The 23,812-nt window shown below is 39.1% G+C and overlaps 3 protein-coding genes across 5 annotated transcripts; 2 read left to right on the forward strand and 1 right to left on the reverse strand.

The window, feature by feature from the left end:
- The first annotated feature begins 1,169 nt into the window (after nucleotides 1-1,169).
- Nucleotides 1,170-2,312, forward strand: LOC138880894 (uncharacterized). Its single transcript, XM_070161078.1, has 2 exons — nucleotides 1,170-1,746; nucleotides 1,933-2,312. The coding sequence occupies exons 1-2, from the start codon at nucleotides 1,170-1,172 to the stop codon at nucleotides 2,310-2,312; spliced, it is 957 nt and encodes a 318-aa protein (XP_070017179.1).
- Nucleotides 2,313-5,132: 2,820 nt separating this feature from the next.
- Nucleotides 5,133-8,876, reverse strand: LOC104226962 (pentatricopeptide repeat-containing protein At4g33170-like). Of its 3 annotated transcripts, XR_011403906.1 has the most exons (4): nucleotides 8,658-8,876; nucleotides 5,578-7,725; nucleotides 5,429-5,499; nucleotides 5,133-5,304 (listed from the first exon to the last, which is right to left on the reverse strand). XR_011403906.1 is itself a non-coding variant. In XM_070162984.1 (2 exons), exon 2 carries the CDS (start codon nucleotides 7,599-7,601, stop codon nucleotides 5,829-5,831), a length of 1,773 nt encoding a protein of 590 aa, XP_070019085.1. In that variant the 5' UTR covers nucleotides 7,602-7,725; nucleotides 8,658-8,876; the 3' UTR covers nucleotides 5,133-5,828. The 3 variants fall into 3 exon arrangements, 1 of the variants encoding a protein (XP_070019085.1); XR_011403905.1 differs by having other exon boundaries at nucleotides 5,133-5,499; XM_070162984.1 differs by having other exon boundaries at nucleotides 5,133-7,725.
- A 7,831-nt stretch (nucleotides 8,877-16,707) lies between these two features.
- Nucleotides 16,708-23,639, forward strand: LOC138880895 (uncharacterized). The gene is made up of 10 exons (XM_070161079.1): nucleotides 16,708-16,788; nucleotides 18,117-19,115; nucleotides 19,209-19,370; nucleotides 19,464-19,655; nucleotides 19,789-20,037; nucleotides 20,481-20,490; nucleotides 20,871-20,962; nucleotides 21,176-21,571; nucleotides 22,022-22,970; nucleotides 23,500-23,639. The coding sequence occupies exons 1-10, from the start codon at nucleotides 16,708-16,710 to the stop codon at nucleotides 23,637-23,639; spliced, it is 3,270 nt and encodes a 1,089-aa protein (XP_070017180.1).
- Nucleotides 23,640-23,812: the final 173 nt, after the last annotated feature.

Genomic DNA, 23,812 nt, shown 5'->3' on the forward strand with positions numbered 1-23,812 from the left:
ATTTGAATTTCCAAATAGATACATGGCGGAGCAGATTTTGCAAGGAGACTGGAGATGAAAAAAGTTCAAGCTTCACCTGGAATGGTGGAATCATACTGTTGGATGCATTCCAAACTCACAAATTGCAGAAACATGCTGGATTAGAGCCATGGGGATTCCTCTACATCTATGGTCACAAAAAATCTTCAAAGAAATAGGAGATCTCTGTGGGGGATGGATAGCTACTGAAGAAGAAACTGATCTCAAAAATCATCTTAAGTGGGCAAGAATTAAAATTGTTGGTGATGACAGAAAGATTCCCAATGAGGGTGGGACTGAAAGAGACGGTATCAAATTTTTCATCTCAATCTGGGCTGAAAGACAAGCAAGATTTGAGCTGAAGATGCAAGAAAACGAACAATCCTTTGAAGCAGAGAGATATTTGAACAATCAAGTGGGATGCACCATATTGCAAAACACTGATAAAGGAAAGGCAAGTGTGCAACTTACACATGGTTCGAGTTCGATAAATCGGAGCAGTAAAGTGACAAACAACGAGCTGAAATCCTATGACTTTGATTTGGCTGCACAAGTCATTTTCAATGATCTCTCGTGTGATTTTTCTGATGATATTAGGCTGAAGCCTTATATTGAGGAAATGGGAGGACCTTCTTACTTAAAAGCAAAAGAGTCTAGTCCAGGGGATCCAATCTCCAATGCAAACCTTGAAAGTATAGTGCATCCCACTTGATAGCAAGACTGGAACATAAGGTAGGGGAGCAGATCAGAAACACAAATATGGGGGAAGATCAAGCTGGAAGTGCTTTGGAACAACTAAAACACTTTAGCTCTATCCAAGATTGGGAAATCGAGGAGGTGACTCCTATAGCAGTTCAGCAACACAACTCATTAATGGATAAAGACATGGATGCAACACTATGGGTCCATCAAAATATGATCAAATTGGGGAAAATGTTTGGAGTAAATTTTCAAGGACATGAAGAAGAAGCATTGGAGTTGTTAATGCAAATTGACAGTTGCAGACATGTTAGAAAGGTGGAGACAGAGTTGGAGGGCAAAAAACAAAGGTTCAAAGGATCACTGGAATTAAAAGGATTAATTTCGTTTGATGTCAAATTCAAGAGTGACGGGAAAAGGAGCAGGGGAAGAAATCTATCAATCATTTCAATATGAAGATCAAAGTAATTTCCTGGAATGTAAGGGGATTAAACGACAAGAAGAAAAGGGAGATCATAAAAAGTCAAGTGCAGAACTGGAGAGCAGACATTATATGCATGCAAGAGACAAAAGTGGAGGGGGATATTAAGGAAATAGTCAATCAAATATGGGGTGGTAGATGGGTGAGTTATGCAAGTTTAAAAGCTAGCGGCACGAGAGGGGGGATTTTGTTATTATGGGATTGCAGAGTATGGAAAGGGGAGATGTTACAGACTGGTGCATACACTTTGACTTGCAAGTTCAAGGCTCTTTTACAGAATTTTCAATGTCACATAACAGGAGTGTATGCCCCAAATTGTAAAATAGAAAGGAAAATAGTATGGAGAGAAATTGGTGCAGTGAGAGGATTGATGGAAGGTCCTTGGGCGGTTTGTGGTAATTTTAATGTTACAAGGTACCCTTCTGAAAAACGGGAATGTTCAAGGAGGTCCAGGGCGATGGTGGAATTCTCGGATTTTATAGAAGATATGGAGTTGATAGATCTTCGACTTGAGGGAGTCTACTATACTTGGTTCAAAGGGGACAATCGTACAACCGATTCAAGAATTGATAGATTTCTCATTTCAGAAGAATGAGATGAAAGCTTCAGAAACATCAAGCAAACTATCCAACAAAGGCTGATTTCTGACCATTCACCTGTGGCTTTATATTGTGGTGCTTGGGAACAAGCTAAATCATACTTTAAGTTTGAAAATTGGTGGCTGAATGTGGAAGGTTTTGATGACAGAATTAGAGACTGGTGGACATCTTTTGAATTCTCAGGAAGACCAGATTACATTTTAGCTTGCAAGTTAAAAGCTCTCAAGGGCAAGCTAAAAGAATGGAGCAGAAGTAGTGAAGGTAATTTGGGATTGCAAAAATCAAAATTGCTGAGTCAACTCGCAGGTTTTGAGGCAACACAACAACTAAGAGCGCTGACAGAGGAGGAATCAGTGAGGAAAGCAGTTACTCTAATGGAGATTGAGGAACAACTCAAGAATGAAGAAAGTGCATGGAGACAGAAATCAAGAGCTCTGTGGCTCAAAGAAGGGGACAGGAATACAAAAAATTTTCCATCGTACTGCCAATGCACACAAGAGAAACAACAACATTGATCAACTATCGATTCGACATGAAGTAGTCGAGGATCCAGCCAGAATAGAGAACGAGATTATTGAATTCTACAAGGGGTTATACACAGAACCTGAAGAGTGGAGACCAACGGTCAATTTCGAAAATAGCCCAAGAATTTTTGAATTAGAGAGGGAGTCTTTACAGAGTAACTTTGAGGAACAAGAAGTTTTGAGCTGTCTGAAGATGTGTGCAAGTGACAATGCCCCAGGTCCGGATGGATATACATTGGGTTTTTTCATAAAGTGTTGGGACATTTTGAAGGAAGACATCATGGAGGCCTTCAACAACTTCCATTCGCAGGAGATGTTTGAGAAAAGCTTCAATGCAACATATATAGCTTTGATTCCAAAGAAGACAAGTGCGAAAGAATTGAGAGATTTCAGACCGATCAGTCTGATAGGGAGCTTCTACAAATTGCTTTCAAAAGTCTTGACTGAAAGACTTAAGAGGGTGGTAGGGAAAATTGTTGATGCTCAACAAATGGCTTTCATCAAAGGAAGACAAATAATAGATACAGTGTTAATTGCCAACGAAGCTGTGGATTCAAGAATAAAAAAGAAAGAACCTGGAATCTTATGCAAATTAGATATTGAGAAGGCCTATGATCATGTATATTGGAGCTTCCTACTCAGAATGCTAGAACAAATGGGTTTTGGGCAGAAATGGAATAGATAGATGAAATTTTGCATATCTACTGTAACATTCTCCATTCTCATAAATGGATCTCCTAAAGGTTTTTTCCATTCACACAAAGGTCTAAGACAAGGTGATCCTTTATCTCCTTTTCTATTCATTATAGCCATGAAAGGATTGAACAACATGATCAAAACGGCTAAAGTCAGTGGATGGGTTAAAGGTTTTGAGGTAAACAGGAGTGAGGCAAACAATCTAAAGATCACACATCTCCAATATGCTGATGATACTCTAGTCTTCTGTGACGCTGAAAAGGAACAACTTAGATTCCTAAGGATCATTTTGGTCTTATTTGAGGGAGTCTCAGGATTACACATCAACTGGAGAAAGAGCAATATTTTCCCCATTAATGAAGTTAACAACATGGAGCAACTGACACAGATATTGGGAAGAGAAGTTGAGTCCCTACCAACTATTTACCTTGGGATGCCTCTTGGTGCAAGATCCAAATCAAAAGAGATCTAGAATTCAGTCATAGAAAAGTGTGAGAAGAAGTTGTCAAGATGGAAATCGCAATACCTATCATTGGGGGGTAGGCTAGTTCTAATCAACTCAGTATTAAAGTTACTTCCTACTTATATGATGTCTTTGTTCCCAATTCCAGCCGGCATTTTACAGAGATTGGACAAACTACGAAGATCATTCCTTTGGCAAGGTAATAAGGAGAAAAAGGTCTTCCATTTAGTTAAATGGAAGACACTCACAATGGCTAAAAAACAAGGTGGTTTAGGAATAAGGAATTTGAAGAATCAAAGCAAGACTCTTAGAATGAAATGGTTATGGAAGTACTCTCAAGAACCCCAATCTTTATGGGGCAAAGTGATAAAAGCTAAGTATGGTAAGAAAAATAACTGGGTGTCAAAAAAAGTCAGAACATCATATGGAGTAAGTGTTTGGAAATCCATCAGAGAACTTTGGCCTATAATGAAGAACCACTCCTCCATTAGAGTGAACAACGGAAGGAACACATCATTCTGGAATGATAACTGGTTAGGACACGGAAGCTTAAAGGAAAGATACCCCGATATGTTTGGTTTAGCACATAACCAACATAGGACAATAGCTGATATGAGGAGTCATCAAGGATGGGAAATCGCTCTCAGAAGACAGCTGAATGACTGGGAGATAACAAGATTAGCTGACCTTTACAAAGAGTTGGAAACATTTAAAGGATTACAGGAAGGGTTTGATTCACTTTGGTGGCAGAGGCACAACAAAGGGGTTTACCGGGTGAAGGATGCATATAAATTTTGAATCATAATAATCAACAAGTAGACCCATGGCCTTGGAAACATATATGGAAAACAAAAATTTCATACAAGGTAGCATGCTTCACTTGGCTACTAGCAAAGGAGGCGGTATTAACCCAGGATAATCTCATAAAAAGGGGAATAGATGTTTTCTATGTGGGGAAAATGCTGAAATTGTCACCCATTTATTTCTACATTGCAAGATTACAGACCAACTATGAAAAATCTTTATTAGTCTTAGGGGTATTTCATGGTCAATGCCATACAGGCTTAAAGATGTTCTTTATAGCTGGGAAGAAGCTGGAGCTGAAGCAACTAGTAGAGATAGATGGAGGACTGTCCCGGCTTGTATATGGTGGACAGTTTGGAGGGAAAGGAATGCTAGATATTTTGAAGATAGAAGCAATCCAGTGCAGAAGATCAAACTCAATTGTATTCTTGTTTTTTGTTTTTGGTGTAAACAGATTTACACAGAAGATACATTGACAATCATAGACATACTAGGATCTTGCTAGGTCTCAAATCAGAACATCTACTAATCTTCTTCTTGTAATTTTGGTTTTCAGTGCAACCTATGTACTGATGTTTTTAATATATACAATAGTTACCAATTCAAAAAAAAATTCATTTCAGTTGTGTAAAGAGAACTAAACTACGTGATTGCTCTTCGCCGCAGGAGATCGGTCAGATAGCCAATGAACCACTTATTCCATTACATTACATGATATCTAAGCAAGTTAGAGCAGATATTTAAGCTTTCAAAAGTGATACGAAACATATACTATTCCTATGCGACCTGGAAAAGTATATATGCTTAGAGCTTATTTCTAGCTCAAATTTGATAGTCAGAGAAAAGAATAGACCGGAAAAGCAAACGTCATTTCGTTCACTCTGTCAAAGGTATTCCTAAATATACATAAGATCCTAGGAACTCAAGTATGGAATGCAGGGAAAGAACAAGTGGATCTCAATAGAGAAAACTAGTTTTCAAAAAGATAAAAACATTGTATTCGTTCCACCAGATTCATACCTGAAAACAGAAAGATTAAAGAACTTAAGATTTTTCTTGCAGTTTTAGAGGCAAATTTCTGTCAGTGTGTATCATAATGCCAAATCGATCCCTAAAAAATGAGGGCAACAAAATCAGCTGTTACCTAAGCAATTTCAAATTAATCTCCAGAACAACAGCTCGAAAACCAAGCCTTCCAATTACATCATGAAGCCACTGCAACATTCATCTCCAAGGTCAAATTTTGTAAAGACCAAAAGCAGTTTGAAAGAAGCGGATTAAGTCAGTCTATACCTTTTGTTAGTTCAGTAAAATCTGTCATTTCAGAAGTTCTTCGTGCATGCCGAGCTTAAAATTCCAAAACCCATCAGATTAAGCAGACTGTGACCACTCCCCTCCATACAACTGCACAAGAACATGTCTGATACGCTTCTCTTCCGTTCTGGCATGTACAGAAAACCAAAACAGCATGCTTGCAACTATAGGCATAACCGAGCTGTTGCAATAGTGCTGAAGGAGTGGAATGAGGAACAAAACTCCTTTTCTTATGCTGAATCAAGGAGAAAAGTTTCTTCATCCCATCCACAGCCTAAAGCACCAAGCACTTTCATGATTTCCTCGATCCTTGAATTAGAGAAATCGCCAATTGTGAACTTTTCAACAAAACCCTTCACTTCAATGAGACTATGACCAGCCTCCTTCTTTAAGCCGCAGCCCTTTAACATTTTTCTTGCCTCTGCTACACTATCCCACTTCTCGTCTGAAGCATACAAGTTAGATAACAAAACATAAGGTGAAGTTGAAACTGGCCGAAGCTGTAGGAGCTTTTTAGCCATTCTTTCCCCTATTACAACATCACCATGCAGCCGACAAGCTGAAAGTAAGCAACCTAAAACAACTGGATCATGCCCAAAAGAGTATCTTTGCATGTATTCTTCAGCATCTTTCAGTCTCCCAGCTCGTCCTAGTAGATCAATGAGGCAAGAGAAATGTTCAATATCAGGAGTAACCCCATAAATCTCGTTCATGGTATTGAAGTAATCTAGGCCCTCATCTACAAGCCCTGCATGATTGCAAGCGATTAGAAGTCCAAGAAATGTGACGGAATCAGGCTTTAAACCGACATTCCTAATCTCCTCGAACAATTTTATAACTTCTTTTCCATGGCCATGGTTAGCAAATCCAGCAATGACACTATTCCATGAGACAAGATTATGACAAGTCATTAGCCTAAAAGCTGTATACGCATACTGAATACAGCCACATTTAGCATACATGTTCACAAGTGCATTGCCAACACCAATGTCTACACTTGAGCTTGTTCTAATAATATGTGCATGTATTTGCCGCCCAAATTGCATAGAACCCATGCCAGCAGATGCAGAAAGCACACTAGCATAGGTAAACTCATCAGGCCTTCCATCAAAATACTCCAACATCTCTCTAAAAACGCGCAATGCCTTCGAATGATCATCACAACGAGAACAAGCAGCAATGAGAGTATTCCATGAAATGACATCTTTCTCTTTGATTGATCTGAAAACTTTTTCAGCTTCATCTAACAAGTTTATATTTGAGTACATTATCATTATTACATTGCCTATAAAAGCAGTCCCGTCAAGTTTGAGCTTCATCGTTTGGCTATGCAATTGCATTCCTTTCCCCAAATCACCTTCAGAATTGCAGGTTCCTAATAACCCCACAAAGGTGAAGCAGTCTGGCACCAACCCTTGTCGGCACATACATTTGTATACTTCAAATGCTTCCTCTCTTTGATTACTTTCTACCAAACCCATAATGATTGCGTTATAAGAGACATCAGTTAGATTAGGTGTTCTTGCAAAAACCGATAGAGCATCACCACATTGACCATTTTTCATGTACATTGAGATCAGAGAGTTGGACACAAATGAAATGGACGAACAGCCTAATTTGATAGACTGGGCGTGTATTTGTCTACCAAGTTTCAGGGCCGAGAGGTTAGAACATGAACTAAGAGCACTAGCAAGGACAAACTCATTGGGCTCTAGTGGCATTTGGGAGTAAAGGTTGATAGCCATGAGATGCTTCCCATCTTGGCTATAACCAGAGATCATGGCTGACCAGGTAACTAGATTTCTCTCGGACATCTCATTAAAAACTTGACTGGCAAAGTTGATATTTCCACACTTGGCATACATGTTGAGGATGTGATTGGATATGACAACGTCATCTCGCAAGCCTGACTTGATCGCCATAGCATGAACAGAGAGGCCATAACGGAATGCCTTGGTCTTAGAGCAATGATGCAATAGTGAACCAAGAATTTCTGGTACCATTTACCGCAGCACTAAATGAAGTTCTCACGTAATATGCATCTCTTCTTATATCAAAAAGGTCCTTTATTCAAGAATTTCATCTACTAAACAACTTAAACACGGACGTCTCAGCAAGCAAATAAACCTGCACGAAAGGTTCAGTGTATAAGGGCAGAGGACAAAATGAAACAATTGATGATCATAGCCAATTCAAATTTAAGTACTAGTTTCTGTTCTTTCATTATCAGGTCAATCACATGGAAGCCCCACATAACTGCAAATATTTCAAAAACATCCTTCACATAAAAGAAACCATAGTTTATCCAATAAAACCACTTACTCGACCCTTCTGTGTTACTCTTTTCCTTTCTCCATTTTGTTCTCATAATTAACTTCATATCGGCATTAACTCCTAAATTGGTCCTATTTTCCTTCTTATCTTCTCCAAACAACATTACTACACTTCAATAAAGAAAATAGTAACAACCCAAAAAAAAAAAAAAAAACAAAGACAAAGGCAAAAGACAATCTAGTAAAGAACGAAAGACAAGAGGAAAGACACATGGTAAAGTGGAAAATGCTGCAAATCCGAGCCATTCAAAAGCTCTCTTTACCACATTGAGCGTCATTTTGTGGCATTCGAAGATCAAACTTCAATATTTCTTGTCATAACTCCTTGAACATTTAAATTACTCTTAATATGTGAAAAATTGAATCTTGATATTTCATGTAGCTTCTATACATATAGACACTACATTAAACAAAAAACAAAAACATAAACAAATCAAGCATCTTTTTAATAAGTAAGAAACAAGATTAATAATCTTACTATTTCATTCACAAAATTAACAGTAATCAAACCAAACAACACGAGTTCTTTGAAATAGAAGCACTTATGCAACTTGACCAAATAATTCTATAAAAATGTACAAGCCAATATCTATAGCTGTTTAAACATAAACATATAGACAAGTTAGTTGCACTTCATCTTCAAGAAATTATAGACCCCAACAAAAAAAAATCAACCTTTTTCTTCATAATAAACATAAAAGTTGTGGGGTACCAGCAGAAAATTACCTCTGAAGTAAGGTGGAACAAGAACTCAACTTGGGTCAAATCTCATATTTCTTCCTTCTTTCTTCTTCACAGAAAGCTAACCTAAACACAATTTCAAGAATTTCTCCAAAAACCCTTTTCAATGAAATTAAGTTTGATACTAAAAACCTAAGCTTGGATCATTAACAGCAGAAAATTACTACTATTTCTTTTTTAAATGTTTGTATCTTTATTTATTTCTCTCCCTAATCTTCAGTTCCTTTTAATAATAATAATGAAAGTTTTCTCTTAATATTTGAAAATCATATATGGGCCGTAAAGCAGATCCGTAATTCGGATGAGATGGGCTGAATAGTTGTCGAAATTTAGCCCAATTCTGTAAAAAAAATGGATCTTTACACAAATAGCCAGCTGGATTCACTATTACTTTTTCTAGCCACTATATATAGATTTTATATTGATTATACACAATTACACATATTATACATAAATTATATATATTATACATCTTCCGGCTATTTTTAATTTAAGTGGTTTAGTGGACGACTATTTAGGTAGTCGTCACCGGAGCCACAAAGGACTATCTAAATTGATTCGTTTCTGCCGATAAGCCCAATTGCATCATAGGAATTAGAGAAAAATGGTTCTTTCGTATACTTATAGCGACTATTGTCACTTCTTTTTTAATTTTGATAGTTTCTGCGATTACATGGATTATATCTATTTACACAAATACTTCGATGATTTCCGCTCGTTGATACATAGAGTCCAATAAGCATATCTTGCATTGGTACGGAAATGAAATCCCCAATAGCCGGGGACAAAAGATTCATATGAGAAAACATAAGTAAACGACCCTCTACTTGAGCCTCCAAAGATAAAGGTACATGAACAGTCATTTGATCTCCATCAAAATGAGCATTGAATCACTTGCAAACTAATGGATGTAAACAAATAGCGGGCTCCTCCACTAAAACGGGCTGGAATGCCTGTATGCCTAATCTATGCAATTCCAATTCGAAGCGACCAATCGAATTCGGTATATTTTCCACGTTCATAGGAGTGCGTTTATGTTTCTGCTTTACGAATATGATTTTTTTTTGGGCATTTCTAATAATATTATATTATATATCTTTTGGCTATTTTTAGTTTAAGTAGTTTAGTGAACAACTATTTAGGTTAACTTTTCAAAAAAAAAATAGACAATTAGATCGCTTATTGGGTAATTATATAAATTTATTAAAAATTATTAATTAATTTTCTGATAAAAATAGTTACTAACTTGTTATTACAGGTAAAAATTCATTGATAGCGTAAAAATTTACACATTTTTGGATATATATATATATATATATATATATATATATATATATATATATATATATATATATATATATATAAGTCAAATAAATAAAAAACATTCAAGCTATATATACTGATTTTTTACGCTTCTAGTCTAGTGTAAGTTAGTGATAGTAGTTTAGTTATAACATTTAATTTGTTGCGAGTTTTCGTTTACGGTAAGAAATTTACTTGTAATTGTCTTATAAATGATTTGATTGTATATATATATATATATATATATATATATATATATATATATATATATATATATATATATATATTTACACTATCAATTCATAGAACTTAAAATTAAAAGAAAATTAGGCTTGTCTGGGATTTAAAGGAATATTTTGCCCTTACTTTCATAAATAAATAAAAAATTGTAGCTTCTTGAAATACATGTTCCCAAATGGATCTTCACCTTACTTAACTATCAAGTTTATCACTTGCACTTTTTGGATCTGAAGTTTAGGAGCTTAATAGACAGTCCTATTCATCATATATCAATTGCCTTAACATGAATATGTGATAAAAATTCTGCAATCCATCAAATGTTTTAAACTAAATCTAACAATTTGATAATACTTTATTATGGAATAGAGTAGAATACATAAGATTCATATAATCGATCCAACTTAGGCCTCATTTGTTTGCACTTAACGAAAATCTGAATCTTAATTATTTAGATCTAATACATTAAGTGTTTCTTTTTAAAATATGAATCTTAATTATTCAGATCTTAATCATTAAGTGTGTAGACATGTAATTTTTGACCCTCCCCGAGTTTTTACTCATTTTAGCTTTTAGATATTTAATTTAGGCTTAATATCGCTATTTTACCTAGTTTTAACTATTTTACTTTATTGTATCACAAAAATGAAAAATTACAAAAATATTTTTCTTTTATTTAGCTAATTGATATTTTATCTAGTTAATTTTAGTTTATCTACCTTTCATAAAATTTAAAAAATACAAAAATAGTATTGTTATTTTATTTTTCCAAAAAGATAAGAAGAGAAATTTCAAAAATTATATATCTATAGTTACTTAATTTAGTTTAAAAGTTGTAGGCCTTTAATAAGTATTGAGTAGTTTTTATTTTTTATTATTATTATTTATTTATTCGGCTATCATGTTTTCATTTTTAGTAATTTCCTACCAATTAAATAATTAGTTTTTTTTGTCTTGTCTAAAAAAAAGAAAAAAAGAAAATTAAAATGGGAAACAAACAAACAAACAAAAATGAAACAAAACAAGAAAACAACAAAAAATGAAAGAAGAGAAACGAAGTAGCAGAAAAGAGCAAGAGTATAAGAAACAAAAATTCAAAGTAGTCCCATTTTACCCCTTTTCTTCCCCATCACGTGCCTTCCTGTTTTTTATATATTTCCTTCAAAATTCTTTTTTTTTCCTGAACCGACCAAATATTTCCATCTGACCCTTACACACTATTCTTGATTCACCTTCCTCACGTATATAATTTGATACACTCCACGCACTGAAATTTTGGGGACCACACGTTGAAGATACTTTTCTTTTTCTCTAAGCACGGAAAAAAACACTGATCGACATATATATTTAGAGGAGCTGAACCCTAAGGGACCGGGCTTCTGGACTCCTTTCCAACGTGGCAGCCGCCTCCAGTCATCTACTCCACCCTAGAGCAGCCTCCGTCGCCGGCAACCCCAGAACCGCCGCCAGACCGTCGTCCACGATGAGGCTGCCGTTTCCGGCGAGCTTCACTCTCACACACGACCACAAACGAGCTCACAGCCGCGACAACATCCAAAACTAACGCCCTCACTCACCTCTTCTTCTTCACCAAAAGGCTGGATCGGCTGAACCTCTTGAGCACCCCAATATCCGCCGAACGTCTTCTTTTCTTGTTACGTGAAAACCAGAATTCCTTTACCCACGCATAGTCTTAGCAGAACAAGAAGATAACGAGGCAGTCCGGTCAGTTTCAGCGAGGTTCCCAATCGATAGCGGTCTTCTGTTTGAGTTCCTGTCGGAGGTTCGAGTTTCATTTCCAGTTGTGGTTCAAACCCGCGATTTCCTTTTAGTCAAAATTTCAGAATAATTTTGGTTCATCTAAGGTTTACTCTCTCTCCTCATTTCTTTTAATTAATATTTCAATAAATGCTTGTTGATTGTTTATACTGCTTGGTTAATTTCTTGGTGGCCTTCATGTTTGATTGGAAACGTTATGATGATCATTTCGATTATTTGTTTTAACATGAGACGAACGAACTAATTCAGACTTGGGCTGTAATTTGGACATAACAATGTTTGGGCTGCGGGATGGTTTAAGTTAAAAGATAAAAATCGGGCAGTGGAGGTTTGAACATAATTAAAGAGAATTGGGTTTAATATGATATGTTTCATTTCTGCTTCATTATTGCTAGTTTCATTAACTCTAGGAGCATGTTTAGGTCGACAACATTTGGGTAGGCAATCTTAGGATTTTTCTATTTGTTTGCTTTTAATTTCGAGGCGAGAAGTCGTTCCCTTAGTTAAATTTATCCGGGGAATGTCCCGAGGGATTTGTATATATTTTTATTCGGGGTATGCCCTGAAGTATTTGTAAATGGAGGCCAACAGTAGAAACTTGTAATATTTTTATTTTATTTTCATTTTTCTTTTACTTTTATTTAGGCGGGGACGACCTTGAGCCTCTTGTGTGTTTATTTTCCTTTTTATGTGTTTTCTACTTCAATTGAATGTTTTAAAAGCCAACTAGATCGAGTACGCAACCGTGATTTTCACGGGACTTGGGGAGTGCCTAAGACCTTCTCCCCGAGTCAAATGAACCCCCTTACCCGAATCTCTGGTGCAGACTTAGTTTGGAGTCCAAAGTGTTTTAAAAGGAAAATTATTTTTTTTAAAAACGGTGACCTGGCACACCGAAACCAATGTCAGGTGGCGACTCTGAGTTATTTCCTTTTGAACACAATTTTGTCACTTTCGAATTTAAAAACCCTTTCAAGCTTTACTAAATCTTTTTATTTATTTAAGAGGGTTAGTGAGGTTTGTTAAAAAAGGGGTGTGACATCTCTGGCGACTCTGCCGGGGAATCTCAGATTCAAACTAGTACTTGATCTTGTTGGCTTCTAGGATATTCGGTTGAGGTTTTTATGTGTTTTATCTGTTTTATTCGAGTTTATTTTGTTTATGTCGTTTTATTTGCTAGTTGCTTATTTGTTTATAGTTTTTTCTTTATGTGTTACTTCTTTATAAATTGTCATCATTTGCATAGTCCCGAGTCTTCTTTCTGCAACAAGGCTTCCGGAGTACGTTTGAGCGTACACGACCTTTTTGTGAGTTACCCGTATCTTTAGGGGGTGGCGTGGGGGCGTGGAGTGGGCGGACAGCTAGAGCAGCCGCCATCGACCACGTGCCACCCCGATTTGCCTTGTCTAGTGAACCCCAACCGTAGGTCAGCCTTTAGGTCATACTTATGTGCATCATATCATTTAAACCTAGGAGGTCCGGTCCCAGACACCGTGTCCCGTTGTAGGAGGCCTATCCAAATTATGTCAAAATGGGCTCATGGCCCAAAAAGATATTTAATTATCCCTATGTGCTACATGTTGCATCTCTTTAGGGGTAAAAGGGTCATTTGGCGGACCAAGGATATTTGAGGGTGAAATATAAAATGAAGTAGGTGATTTTACACTTTCCCATTACTTTCCAAAAATGAAAAACAAAATCCAAAAAAGATTTTATACTTTTCCATTATTTTCCAAAAAAAAGACAATTTTTTTTTTGAAAATAGAAAATCCAAAAGATTTTACACTTTTCTAATATTTTCCAAAAAATAAAATCAAAAAATTCCAAAAAATTCAAAAGATTTTACATATTTTATCATTTTCCAAAATTCAAAAGAAGAAGAAGAGAAAATCCAGAAGATTTTACATTTTTCATCATTTCTCAAAAGACAAAAATATGGTTTTCCAAATTAGTTGTATTTTTTTAAAGGCTTTCTCCCATGTCCAATCTTTCCGAACTACGCGAACCTGATTCTCGTCTTTTGAGACGTGATACGTAGGCAACCCACATAGGGTCCGGTCTTCCTAGTGTCTTAGATTCTTGGCTTTGCGGGGTCTTAGCCATATCTTGCATTTCTAGCCACTTTCGGCCACGTCGGCCATTCTTGCAAATTGGGGTCATTTTCGCAAAAATGGTTCAATAACCCATGTCTTAGGATCTTGAATCCACAAATAGGTGTCATATTATTTTAAGGTCCATCCTTTTCAAGTTTGTATCTTTAGCCACTTTTGGCCATATCGGCCATTTTTGCAAAATGGGTCATTTATGTAAATTAATTTTGGGCCATGATTATTAGGAGTTAGAATTCATATAAGCTTTAGTGAGGTATTCTCATGTCTTTGAGGTCACCTTTCTTGAGTTTGCATTTTTAGCCACTTTTGGCCCCCCAATCCATTTTGCAGAAATAGCCCAGCCGTCCCCTAGTAAATGTTGTGGTGTCACATAATGTTTTGAGTCATTAACCATGTTTTTCCCATTAAGGTATGGATCCACTCACCAATGCTAGAGTATCAATGGTGGTCAAAGTCCCTAGAAGGCTAGTAAAATAGTGGAACATGTTCACATTGCTTGAGCAATATGATTTGATAGGAAAATTAAGGACTCTTATTTCTTTGATGGACATCACTCCCCGTCCCGACCTTGTAGAAGCAATGTTGACATTTTGGGACCCGCAGGGAATGGTATTCAAGTTTGGGGATCTTGAGATGACACCCACCTTAGCTGAGATAGCCGGGTTAACCCGCCTGCCATACCTAGACAAGGATTTGATTTACACAAGGGCTCATTCAAGCACCAAGTTCCTTAAGATCATAGGGATGGATTTGGAAGATCACATGGGCTGTCTAGATCAATTTTGGGAACCTTTGGACTTTTTATTCGAGAGGTTTGCTCGTCCTACTTGGTATGAGACATTCGTAGATGAATTTTCCATATCATATGATTCTTGGAAGAAGAGGCGCCCTATGGTATTCACTATTGCATTGTTGGGTTTCCTGGTATTTCCTTTGGAGGGTAGACATATTAGCACGCGTCTGGGGTCAATAGCCTTTGCACTCTTCCATGATAAACACAGTAGTAAGGTCACCTTGGTTCTGACAATTTTGGCAGAGATCTATCGTGCTTTGACCAGGATTCGAGAAGGTGGGAGGTTCTTTTAGGGAAGCAACTTGTTGCTACAGTTGTGGATGATGGAACACTTACATCCCACCACCATGTTTGAGAAAGATGTGATTGACCGCTGTCTGAGAGATCGAGTGAAGTGCATCGAGCATAGGATGACATTCGATAGGTTTGCCTTACCACTCGGAGTTCTGGATTGGGTTGATTATTTAAGATCATTGACTGAAGAGAAGATTTTGTGGTCATACCTATGGATTGATTTGGACGTGATCTTAGTAGGATCTCGCGTGCAAGACTTCTTGGTACTGATTGGACTATGGTGTACTAGACCATATACCTATGCTAGAGTGATGCGTCAGTTAGGGAGGCGGCAAGAAGTCCCCTACATTCCTGATTCTCGTGACTTCATCAGGGAATTTGACACTATGCCACACAGGGAGGTCGACATCCAGACCTATTGGCGTCATGCAATGAAGATGGGTAGGGATACTTTAGCAGCTGACCGACATTCACCTGGGTATACCCATGAGTACTTCATATGGCTACAGTCTACTCAGTGAGGGGTTAGCAGGCCATTGCCCCGACGTGTTAGAGGAGTATTTGACGAGGAGGACACCTCACGGATATTGCTTAGATAGTTGATGGATCGATTTACCCAGGTAGAGGAGGCCCATGGAGCAGAAAGGGTTGGGGTCCTAGCTACACTCCAGTCACTGAGATCACAGTTGGTAGGGTTGGTAGAGAACATGGGACAACACCGTGAGTATCTTACTAGAGTCAGCCTTCCAGATGCAGGCGCGCATTCCAAGATTCTCATTCCCAGCTTCGAGGTGTCCTTGCAGGGTATAATACAGAGCTTAGATTCAACAGGATTGACGGGGCCATCCGGATCTTCATCAGACCCATCCCAACCAGGACTGTCGCATTTAGGAGCAGCTTGAGGAGTCATCCTATTTAGATGTTTTGAGATTGTCTTATGTTGTCTTTTACTTTCGCGTCTTGTCTAGGAGTACTGAGTCCTTTAGGTAGTGTCAGAGTCTGTCATAGTGTAGTCGAGTCTGTCATGTCTTTCATTATCGTATTTCCCTTTGTATTTTAATATCGAAAAGTTTTAAATGAAAAATCCCAAAAAGATTTTGTTTTTCAGTTTATTTTCCATCACTTCTTCAGAACTACGCTTGGTCTGATTCATGAGGGACATGATATGTAGACAACCTACATCGGGTTCGGTCAAATCATTTTTGGTTCAAAATAAGAAAGAAAAAGAAAAAGAAAAGAGTGATAAGAGGTGTTGGAAAAGAAAGAGAATGAATGATTGAAATGAGCAAATTGGGATGATGTCATATGACCCTGCGACCCTCAAAGCCACTTTAGAACCATTAATCATTGCTAAGTGCATTGCACGTAATGTGATATTATTATTTGATAAATGCTCTAATGCTAACATGGTGGTTTTGTGTTGTTGTCCTCTGTTATCTCTAAGTTTCAAGAAGGTGGCTAGTTTGTTGGCATCCTGGCAAGTCATCCATACAACACCCAATCAAAGCGTCAAATAGTCATGGCTAGCAAGGAAACAGACACTGGAGTTGTAGACCCACCAAGGGAGATTATTGAGTCGGAATCAGAACTGCAAGAGGAGGTCCGGAGGTTGAAACATCAGATGACAGAAATATATCAAGCCTGAATTAAGGGACACCCTCCACCCTCGTTCCCTACCAACTACACAGAAAACCCTGCTTCCATTCCACCACTCTCTCAATCCCAGATGCCCAATACCATTGATCTTTCCCCACAACACGCACCTAGCTTTACCCTTTACCACAACTACCCCGACACTTCAGCCCAAACTGTTCATGCTCCGCCAGCCAAAACAACCTCATACCCTGCTCTGACATTTGCTCCTATTTTCATACCCCCTCCACAAGCTACCCTCTACCGATCCTCTAGTGAGCCCGCATTCCCCGCTACAGATGCCCACTACTATGCACCTGAGCCCACATTCAAAGTCCCAAATCCTTACTCTTACACTCCCCAATTTGAGCCTCGTGTTGAAACTGACAAACCACCTAAGAACGCAGAGCAAGAAGAGATGTTTAGGAAGGTAAAGAGTCTGGAGCAATCATTAAGAAATATGCAAGGGTTAGGAAACCAAGTAAGTGTGGCCTATAAGGATTTGTGTTTGTTCCCCGATATCCAACTGCCTGTCGGGTTCAAGACGCCCAAGTTTGACTTGTATGACGGACATGGGGATCCTATAGCTCATATGAGAGGTTATTGTAGTAAAATGAGAGGCACCGGGGGAAAAGACAAATTACTGATGGCATACTTCAGCCAAAGTCTGAGTGGGACAACTTTAGAATAGTACACCCGCCAGGACGCCAGCAGGTGGTACACCTGGGACGATATGGCTCAGGCCTTTGCCCGACACTTTCAGTACAATATAGACATTGTTCCAGGCCGCCTATCTCTGACCAAGGTGGAAAAGAAACCCAGTGAAAGCTTTAGAAAATATGGGTTCGATGGAGGGAGCAAGCTGCACGAGTCAATCCTCCGATGGAAGAAGACGAGATAGTTAAATACTTTCTTCAAGCCCTGGAGCCCACTTACTATGGCCACTTGATCTCAGCCATTGGTAAGTCTTTCAATGATGTGGTGAAGATGGGAGAAATGGTGGAAGAAGGGCTCAAGTCGAGTAAGATCATGAGCTATTCTGCTATAAAAGCAACCACCCAGGCAATCTAGAGTGGTACCGGAAGTCTGCTAGGCAAAAAGAAGAAGGAAGATGTCGTTGTGGTTGTCTCCGGATCATGGCATGGCCAGAGGGGTTCACCTCATCAATACACCCATCCTCGACCCCGACCTCAAACCTACGCCCAAGCTCCATATAATCCACCTCAACATTACTTTTCCCCGCAAAACCCCCAATACTTAACCAGGCCATCCCAATACCTTGTTCACCATGCACAGTCATATGCTCAACCCCCTCCTTACCCGCAATGGCGTGCTCCAGCTCTGCAGAATATCTACCCAGCTCCACAAAATACCTATCCACCCCCACAACCCTATCAAAACCCCACTGGTTCAAAGTTTCGATCAAGGCCAGAGTATAGGAGAGAGAGGCAGCAATGGAAACAAACTTTCACCCCGCTTGAAGAATCTTATGCTAGTTTGTTTCAAAGGTTAAGGCAGTTAGACGTCTTGAGGCCGATTGAGTCAAAGATACCAAATCCCCCTCCAAAGAACCTCGATTATTCCCTAAGATGCGCCTATTGTTCTGATGCTCCAAGGCATGACACAGAGAAGTCTTGGCATTTGAAACGGGCAATCCAGGAGCTCATTGATACAAACCAAATTGTAGTCCAAAGCCCAGACGCGCCAAACATCAACCAAAACCCTTTGCCAGCCCATGCAGAGACACATATGATTGAAATAGTTCATAAGGATGGGGAGTCCAAGAAGTCTTCTAAGTCCGTCATGATGATTCGGGCCAGTGAAAGCAATTTGCTTAAAGCTCCGGACTCTACCAAAGCAACGCCCTTGACAGTCGAAGGGGTAACAGAGAAGCCAAGCTCACTCAATTCAAAACCACCAGTGTTGGTCATGAAAGGGCTATCGAAAGATATCGGGGCAAGTTCAAAAATTTCAAAAATGGTAGTACCATGGATTCCAAGTAAGCCTGTCATAGTTGTGAAGGGGGCTCTTATTACCCCTATCATCATTAAACCAGTAACCCAGCTGCCAGTGGTAGATGCCAAGGCTGTTTCGTGGAATTATAAACAAGTGATAGTGACATACAAAGGAAAAGAAATAGAGGAAGAAGTTAATGAAACTGGAGGATTGACTCGTTCTGGGAGATATTTCACCCCAGAAGAATTAAGGAAAGCCAAGCCATTCAAGGATAGCCAAATGCCAGTAAAGAAATCGGTCATCGAGGAAGAGGCTGAGGAGTTCCTGAAAAAGATGAAAGTGCAAGATTATTCCATTGTAGAGTAATTAAGGAAAACACCAGCTCAGATTTCTCTTTTGTCTTTGTTGATACATTTAGATGAACATCGCAAGGTCTTGATGAAGATTTTGAATGAGGCACATGTTCCTGATAAGATCGCAGTGAACCACTTGGAAAAGACAGCTCGCAAGATCTTCGAAGCAAATAGGATCACTTTCTCGGACGATGAACTTCCTATGGAGGGTACAGAACACAACCGAGCTCTTTATCTCACGGTGAAGTGCTAAGATTATGTTGTCTCAAGGGTTTTGGTTTATAATGGCTCTAGTGCGAATATTTGTCCCTTGTCTACCCTGCAAAAACTGAAGATTGGCACCGAAAGAATCCACTTGAACAGTGTATGTGTCCGAGGCTTTGATGGGGGAGGTAAAGATTCTGTTGGAAATATAATGCTCGAATTGTCGATAGGTCCATTTGAGTTTACCATAGAATTCCAAGTGTTAGATGTGGATGTCTCCTACAATCTGTTGTTGGGCAGGCCTTGGATACATGTTGCTAAGGTAGTTCCGTCTTCTCTGCACCAAATGGTGAAGTTCGAATGTTGTGCATGGTGATAAGGACTTGTCAGCTTGTAATGACACAATCGTTTCGTTTATCGAAGCTGAAGATGATAAGGGACCTTGGTTCTATCAGACTTTCGAAACAGTGTCTGTTGAGAAAATTCCTAAAGGAAAATGCATTCCAGGTCTTAAGCTATCCTCCGCGTCCGTCATGGTTGCGAATGAAATGTTGAAGAATGGTTTTGTGCCGGTCAAGGGTTTGGGCTCATCTCTACAGGGTATTGTGCATCCAGTGCGCCATAGTGGGAATCCTGGTACATTTGGTTTGGGATTCATGCCCACAGAGAAGGACGTGAAAAGGGTTAAAAATCTGAAACAGAAGGTATGACCGCTCTCCAAGCCCGTCCCACACATCTCTAAGTATTTTGTCAAGCTAGGGACCGAAAAACCTCCAACCTCCTCAATCCCAAAACCTGTGGTCGATGTTGATGAAGGGCTGATCAATAGGTTCCAAAGTCTGTTCGAAGAAGTCAATATGGTAAAATTTGGTGAAGGCTCTAGTAAAGCAAATGTGCAGCTCGTTGGCCCAAACGTGAAGTTTAGCAATTGGGAAGCTACTCCTCTCCCCACCAGGAAGGAGTTTTGGTAGTTTGCTTTGTTTTCCTTTCTATTATCTGGGTTATTCTAGGGTTGTAATCCAGATTTTTAGTTTTTGTTTGTTTTGATGTTCAAACCCTTTTATCCTTTTATTTTCAATGAAATGCAATTTTTCGTTTTCCGTTATTCTTAATAGTGTTTTATTTTGTTCTTTTTTCTTTTGTACAGTTCTTTTTATGTTGGTTACAGTGACATGACATGCATGAAGAGTTTTCAGCCGAGTCTTAAAAGCCAATCTAATTCTTAAATAATAATCCAAGAAGTAGAATATGATGATGAAATAGAATATGATGAAGAAGCAACATTTGAGGAAATCAGTAATGAGCTAAAACAATTTGAAGAAAAAACAAAGCCTAATTTGAGTGAGACTGAAGCAATCAATTCAGGGGACCAGGATGATGTTAGGGAAACCAAGATAAGTGTGCATTTAGAACCGCAAGTTAAGGAGGAAATAATCAAAACATTGTTTGAGTACAAAGATGTCTTTGCATGGTCATATGACGATATGCCGGGCCTGAGCACTGTATCTGGTAGTTCATAAATTGCCAACTGATCCAGCATTCCCTCCATTCAAGCAAAAGTTGCGAAAGTTCAAGACTGATATGAGTGTGAAGATCAAAAAAGAAATCACAAAGCAACTTACTGCAAAGGTCATTCGAGTCACTCGATATCCCACTTCTTTAGCCAATGTTGTGCCAGTCCCAAAGAAGGATGGTAAGACCAGGGTGTGTGTTGATTACCGTAATCTTAACAAAGCAAGCCCAAAGGATGATTTTCCATTGCCAAACATTCACATTCTGATCGATAATTGTGCCAAGCATGAGATTGGGTCTTTTGTGGACTGTTACGCGGGATATCACCAGATCTTGATGGATGAGGAAGATATAGAAAAGACAGTATTCATCACACCATGGGGAACATACTGTTATCGGGTAATGCCATTTGGTTTGAAGAATGTTGGGGCAACTTACATGAGGGCGATGACCACCATATTTCATTACATGATACACAAGGAGATTGAGGTTTATGTAGATGATGTGATCGTAAAGTCAAAGAAGTTGTCTGACCACGTCAAGGACTTGAGGAAGTTTTTCCAAAGGCTCCGCAGGTACAACCTCAAGCTCAATCCAGCGAAATGTGCATTTGGTGTCTCATCTGGGAAACTGCTGGGATTCGTGGTTAGTAGACGCAGCATTGAGTTAGATCCGTCGAAGATCAAAGCCATTCAAGAGTTATTGCCTCCAAAGAACAAAACAGAGGTGATGAGTTTGCTTGGAAGGTTAAATTACATCAGCAGGTTCATTGCTCAGCTCACGACAACCTGTGAGCCTATCTTTAAGCTGTTGAAGAAGAATGTTGCGGTCAAGTGGACTGACGAATGTCAAGAAGCATTTGATAAGATTAAGAGGTACCTGTCAAATCCACCTGTGCTGGTCCCACCAGAGCCTGGAAGACCTTTAATTCTCTATTTGACAGTCTTGGACAATTCTTTTGGTTGTGTATTGGGTCAACATGACATCACGGGAAAAAAGGAGCAAGCAATCTATTATCTCAGTAAGAATTTCACTCCATATGAGGTTAAGTACACTCTGCTTGAGAGGACATATTGTGCCTTGACTTGGGTGGCATAAAAGTTGAAGCATTATCTGTCGTCCTACACTACTTACCTCATTTCCCGCGTAGATTCTCTAAAGTATATCTTTCAAAAGCCTATGCCCACGGGAAGACTGGCGAAGTGGAAGATTTTACTTACAGAGTTTGACATCATCTATGTGACTCGGACCGCGATGAAGGCCCAAGCCTTGGCCAACCACTTGGCTAAGAATCCGGTGGATAATGAATATGAGCCACTGAAGACTTATTTTCCTGATGAAGAGGTCATGTGTGTTGACGAGGTTGATCGTGATGAAAAGCCAGGTTGGAAACTCTTCTTTGATGGAGCTGCTAACATGAAGGGTGTTGGAATAGGGGTTGTACTTATCTCTGAAACAGGGCAACACTACCATGTAATAGCCCAACTTCAATTTCATTGCACCAACAACATAACCGAGTACGAAGCATGTATTCTTGGTTTGAGGTTAGCTGTAGACATGGGAATCCAGGAAATACTGGTTCTGGGAGATTCAGATTTGTTGGTTCATCAGATTCAAGGAGAATGGGAGACTCGAGCTTTGAAGCTCATACCGTACCAACAGTGTCTGCATGATCTTTGTCAACGATTCAGGTCGATTGAATTTAGACATAATCCCAGGATTTATAATGAGATTGCTGATGCCTTGGCTACTCTGGCGTCAATGTTACATCATCCGGACAAGGCTTATATCGACCACGTGCATATCCAAGTTCATGATCAACATGCTTATTATAATGTGGTGGAAGAGGAAATCGATGGCGAACCTTGGTTCCATGATGTCAAGGAATACATCAGGTTGGGGGTATACCCAGTACATGCTACAGGTGACCAAAAGAGAACCATTCGACGTCTGGCTAGTGGATTTTTCTTAAGTGGAGGAATCTTGTACAAGAGGACTCCGGATTTAGGACTGCTGAGGTGCATAGACGCTAAAACAACTTCAACTATCATGGCCGAAGTGCATTCTAGAGTTTGCGGGCCGCATATGAACGGGTATGTCTTGACAAAGAAGATACTTCGAGCAGGTTATTATTGGCTCACCATGGAACGGGATTGTATCAGTTTTGTTCGCAAGTGTCATCAATGCCAGGTACATGGTGATTTGATTCATTCTCCCCCATCTGAGTTACACACAATGTCTGCACCTTGGCCCTTTGTTGCCTGGGGCATGGATGTCATTGGACCAATTGAGCTGGCAACGTCAAATGGGCATAAGTTTATTCTGGTGGCCATTTATTACTTTACCAAGTGGGTCAAAGCTGTAACTTTCAAGTCCGTGACCAAGACGACAGTGGTGGATTTTGTTCATTCAAACATCATTTGTCGGTTCGGGATTCCCAAGGTGATCATCACAGACAATGCTGCCAATCTCAATAGTCATTTGATGAAAGAGGTATGCCAACAGTTCAAGATCATGCATCGGAACTCCACTCTGTATCGCCCCAAGGCAAATGGAGCTGTTGAGGCTGCCAACAAGAACATAAAGAAGATACTTCGTAAGATGGTTCAAGGTTCTAGGCAGTGGCATGAAAAAACTGCATTTTGCCTTACTAGGTTATCGCACTACTGTTCGCACTTTAGTAGGTGCAACTCCTTATTTGCTAGTATATGGAACTGAGGCAGTTATACCTGCAGAAGATGAGATTCCATCCCTTCGGACCATTACAAAAGCTGAAATTGATGATGATGAGTAGGTCAAAATCTGGCTAGAGCAGTTGAGTTTGATTGATGAGAAAAGATTGGCCGCAGTATGTCATGGTCAATTGTATCAGAAGAGAATGACAAGAGCATACAACAAAAAGGTGCATCCTCGAAAATTCGAAGTGGGTCAGATGGTATTGAAACGCATCCTTCCACATCAGCCTGA

This window comes from Nicotiana sylvestris, chromosome 11 (genome assembly GCF_000393655.2).
Source record: "Nicotiana sylvestris chromosome 11, ASM39365v2, whole genome shotgun sequence".
Classification (NCBI taxonomy): Eukaryota; Viridiplantae; Streptophyta; class Magnoliopsida; order Solanales; family Solanaceae; genus Nicotiana; species Nicotiana sylvestris.

Excerpts from the sequence above, each read along its gene's own strand:
- LOC138880894 (XM_070161078.1), top strand. The coding sequence starts at position 1,170 with ATGAAGATCAAAGTAATTTCCTGGAATGTAAGGGGATTAAACGACAAG. Across the intron at positions 1,747-1,932 it reads TTGGTTCAAAGGGGACAATC|GTTTTGATGACAGAATTAGA; the intron begins GTACAACCGATT and ends TGAATGTGGAAG.
- LOC104226962 (XM_070162984.1), bottom strand. The coding sequence starts at position 7,601 with ATGGTACCAGAAATTCTTGGTTCACTATTGCATCATTGCTCTAAGACC.
- LOC138880895 (XM_070161079.1), top strand. The coding sequence starts at position 16,708 with ATGGCTAGCAAGGAAACAGACACTGGAGTTGTAGACCCACCAAGGGAG. Across the intron at positions 19,371-19,463 it reads ACCGAGCTCTTTATCTCACG|ATTGGCACCGAAAGAATCCA; the intron begins GTGAAGTGCTAA and ends CAAAAACTGAAG. Across the intron at positions 19,656-19,788 it reads CTTGGATACATGTTGCTAAG|ACTTTCGAAACAGTGTCTGT; the intron begins GTAGTTCCGTCT and ends TGGTTCTATCAG.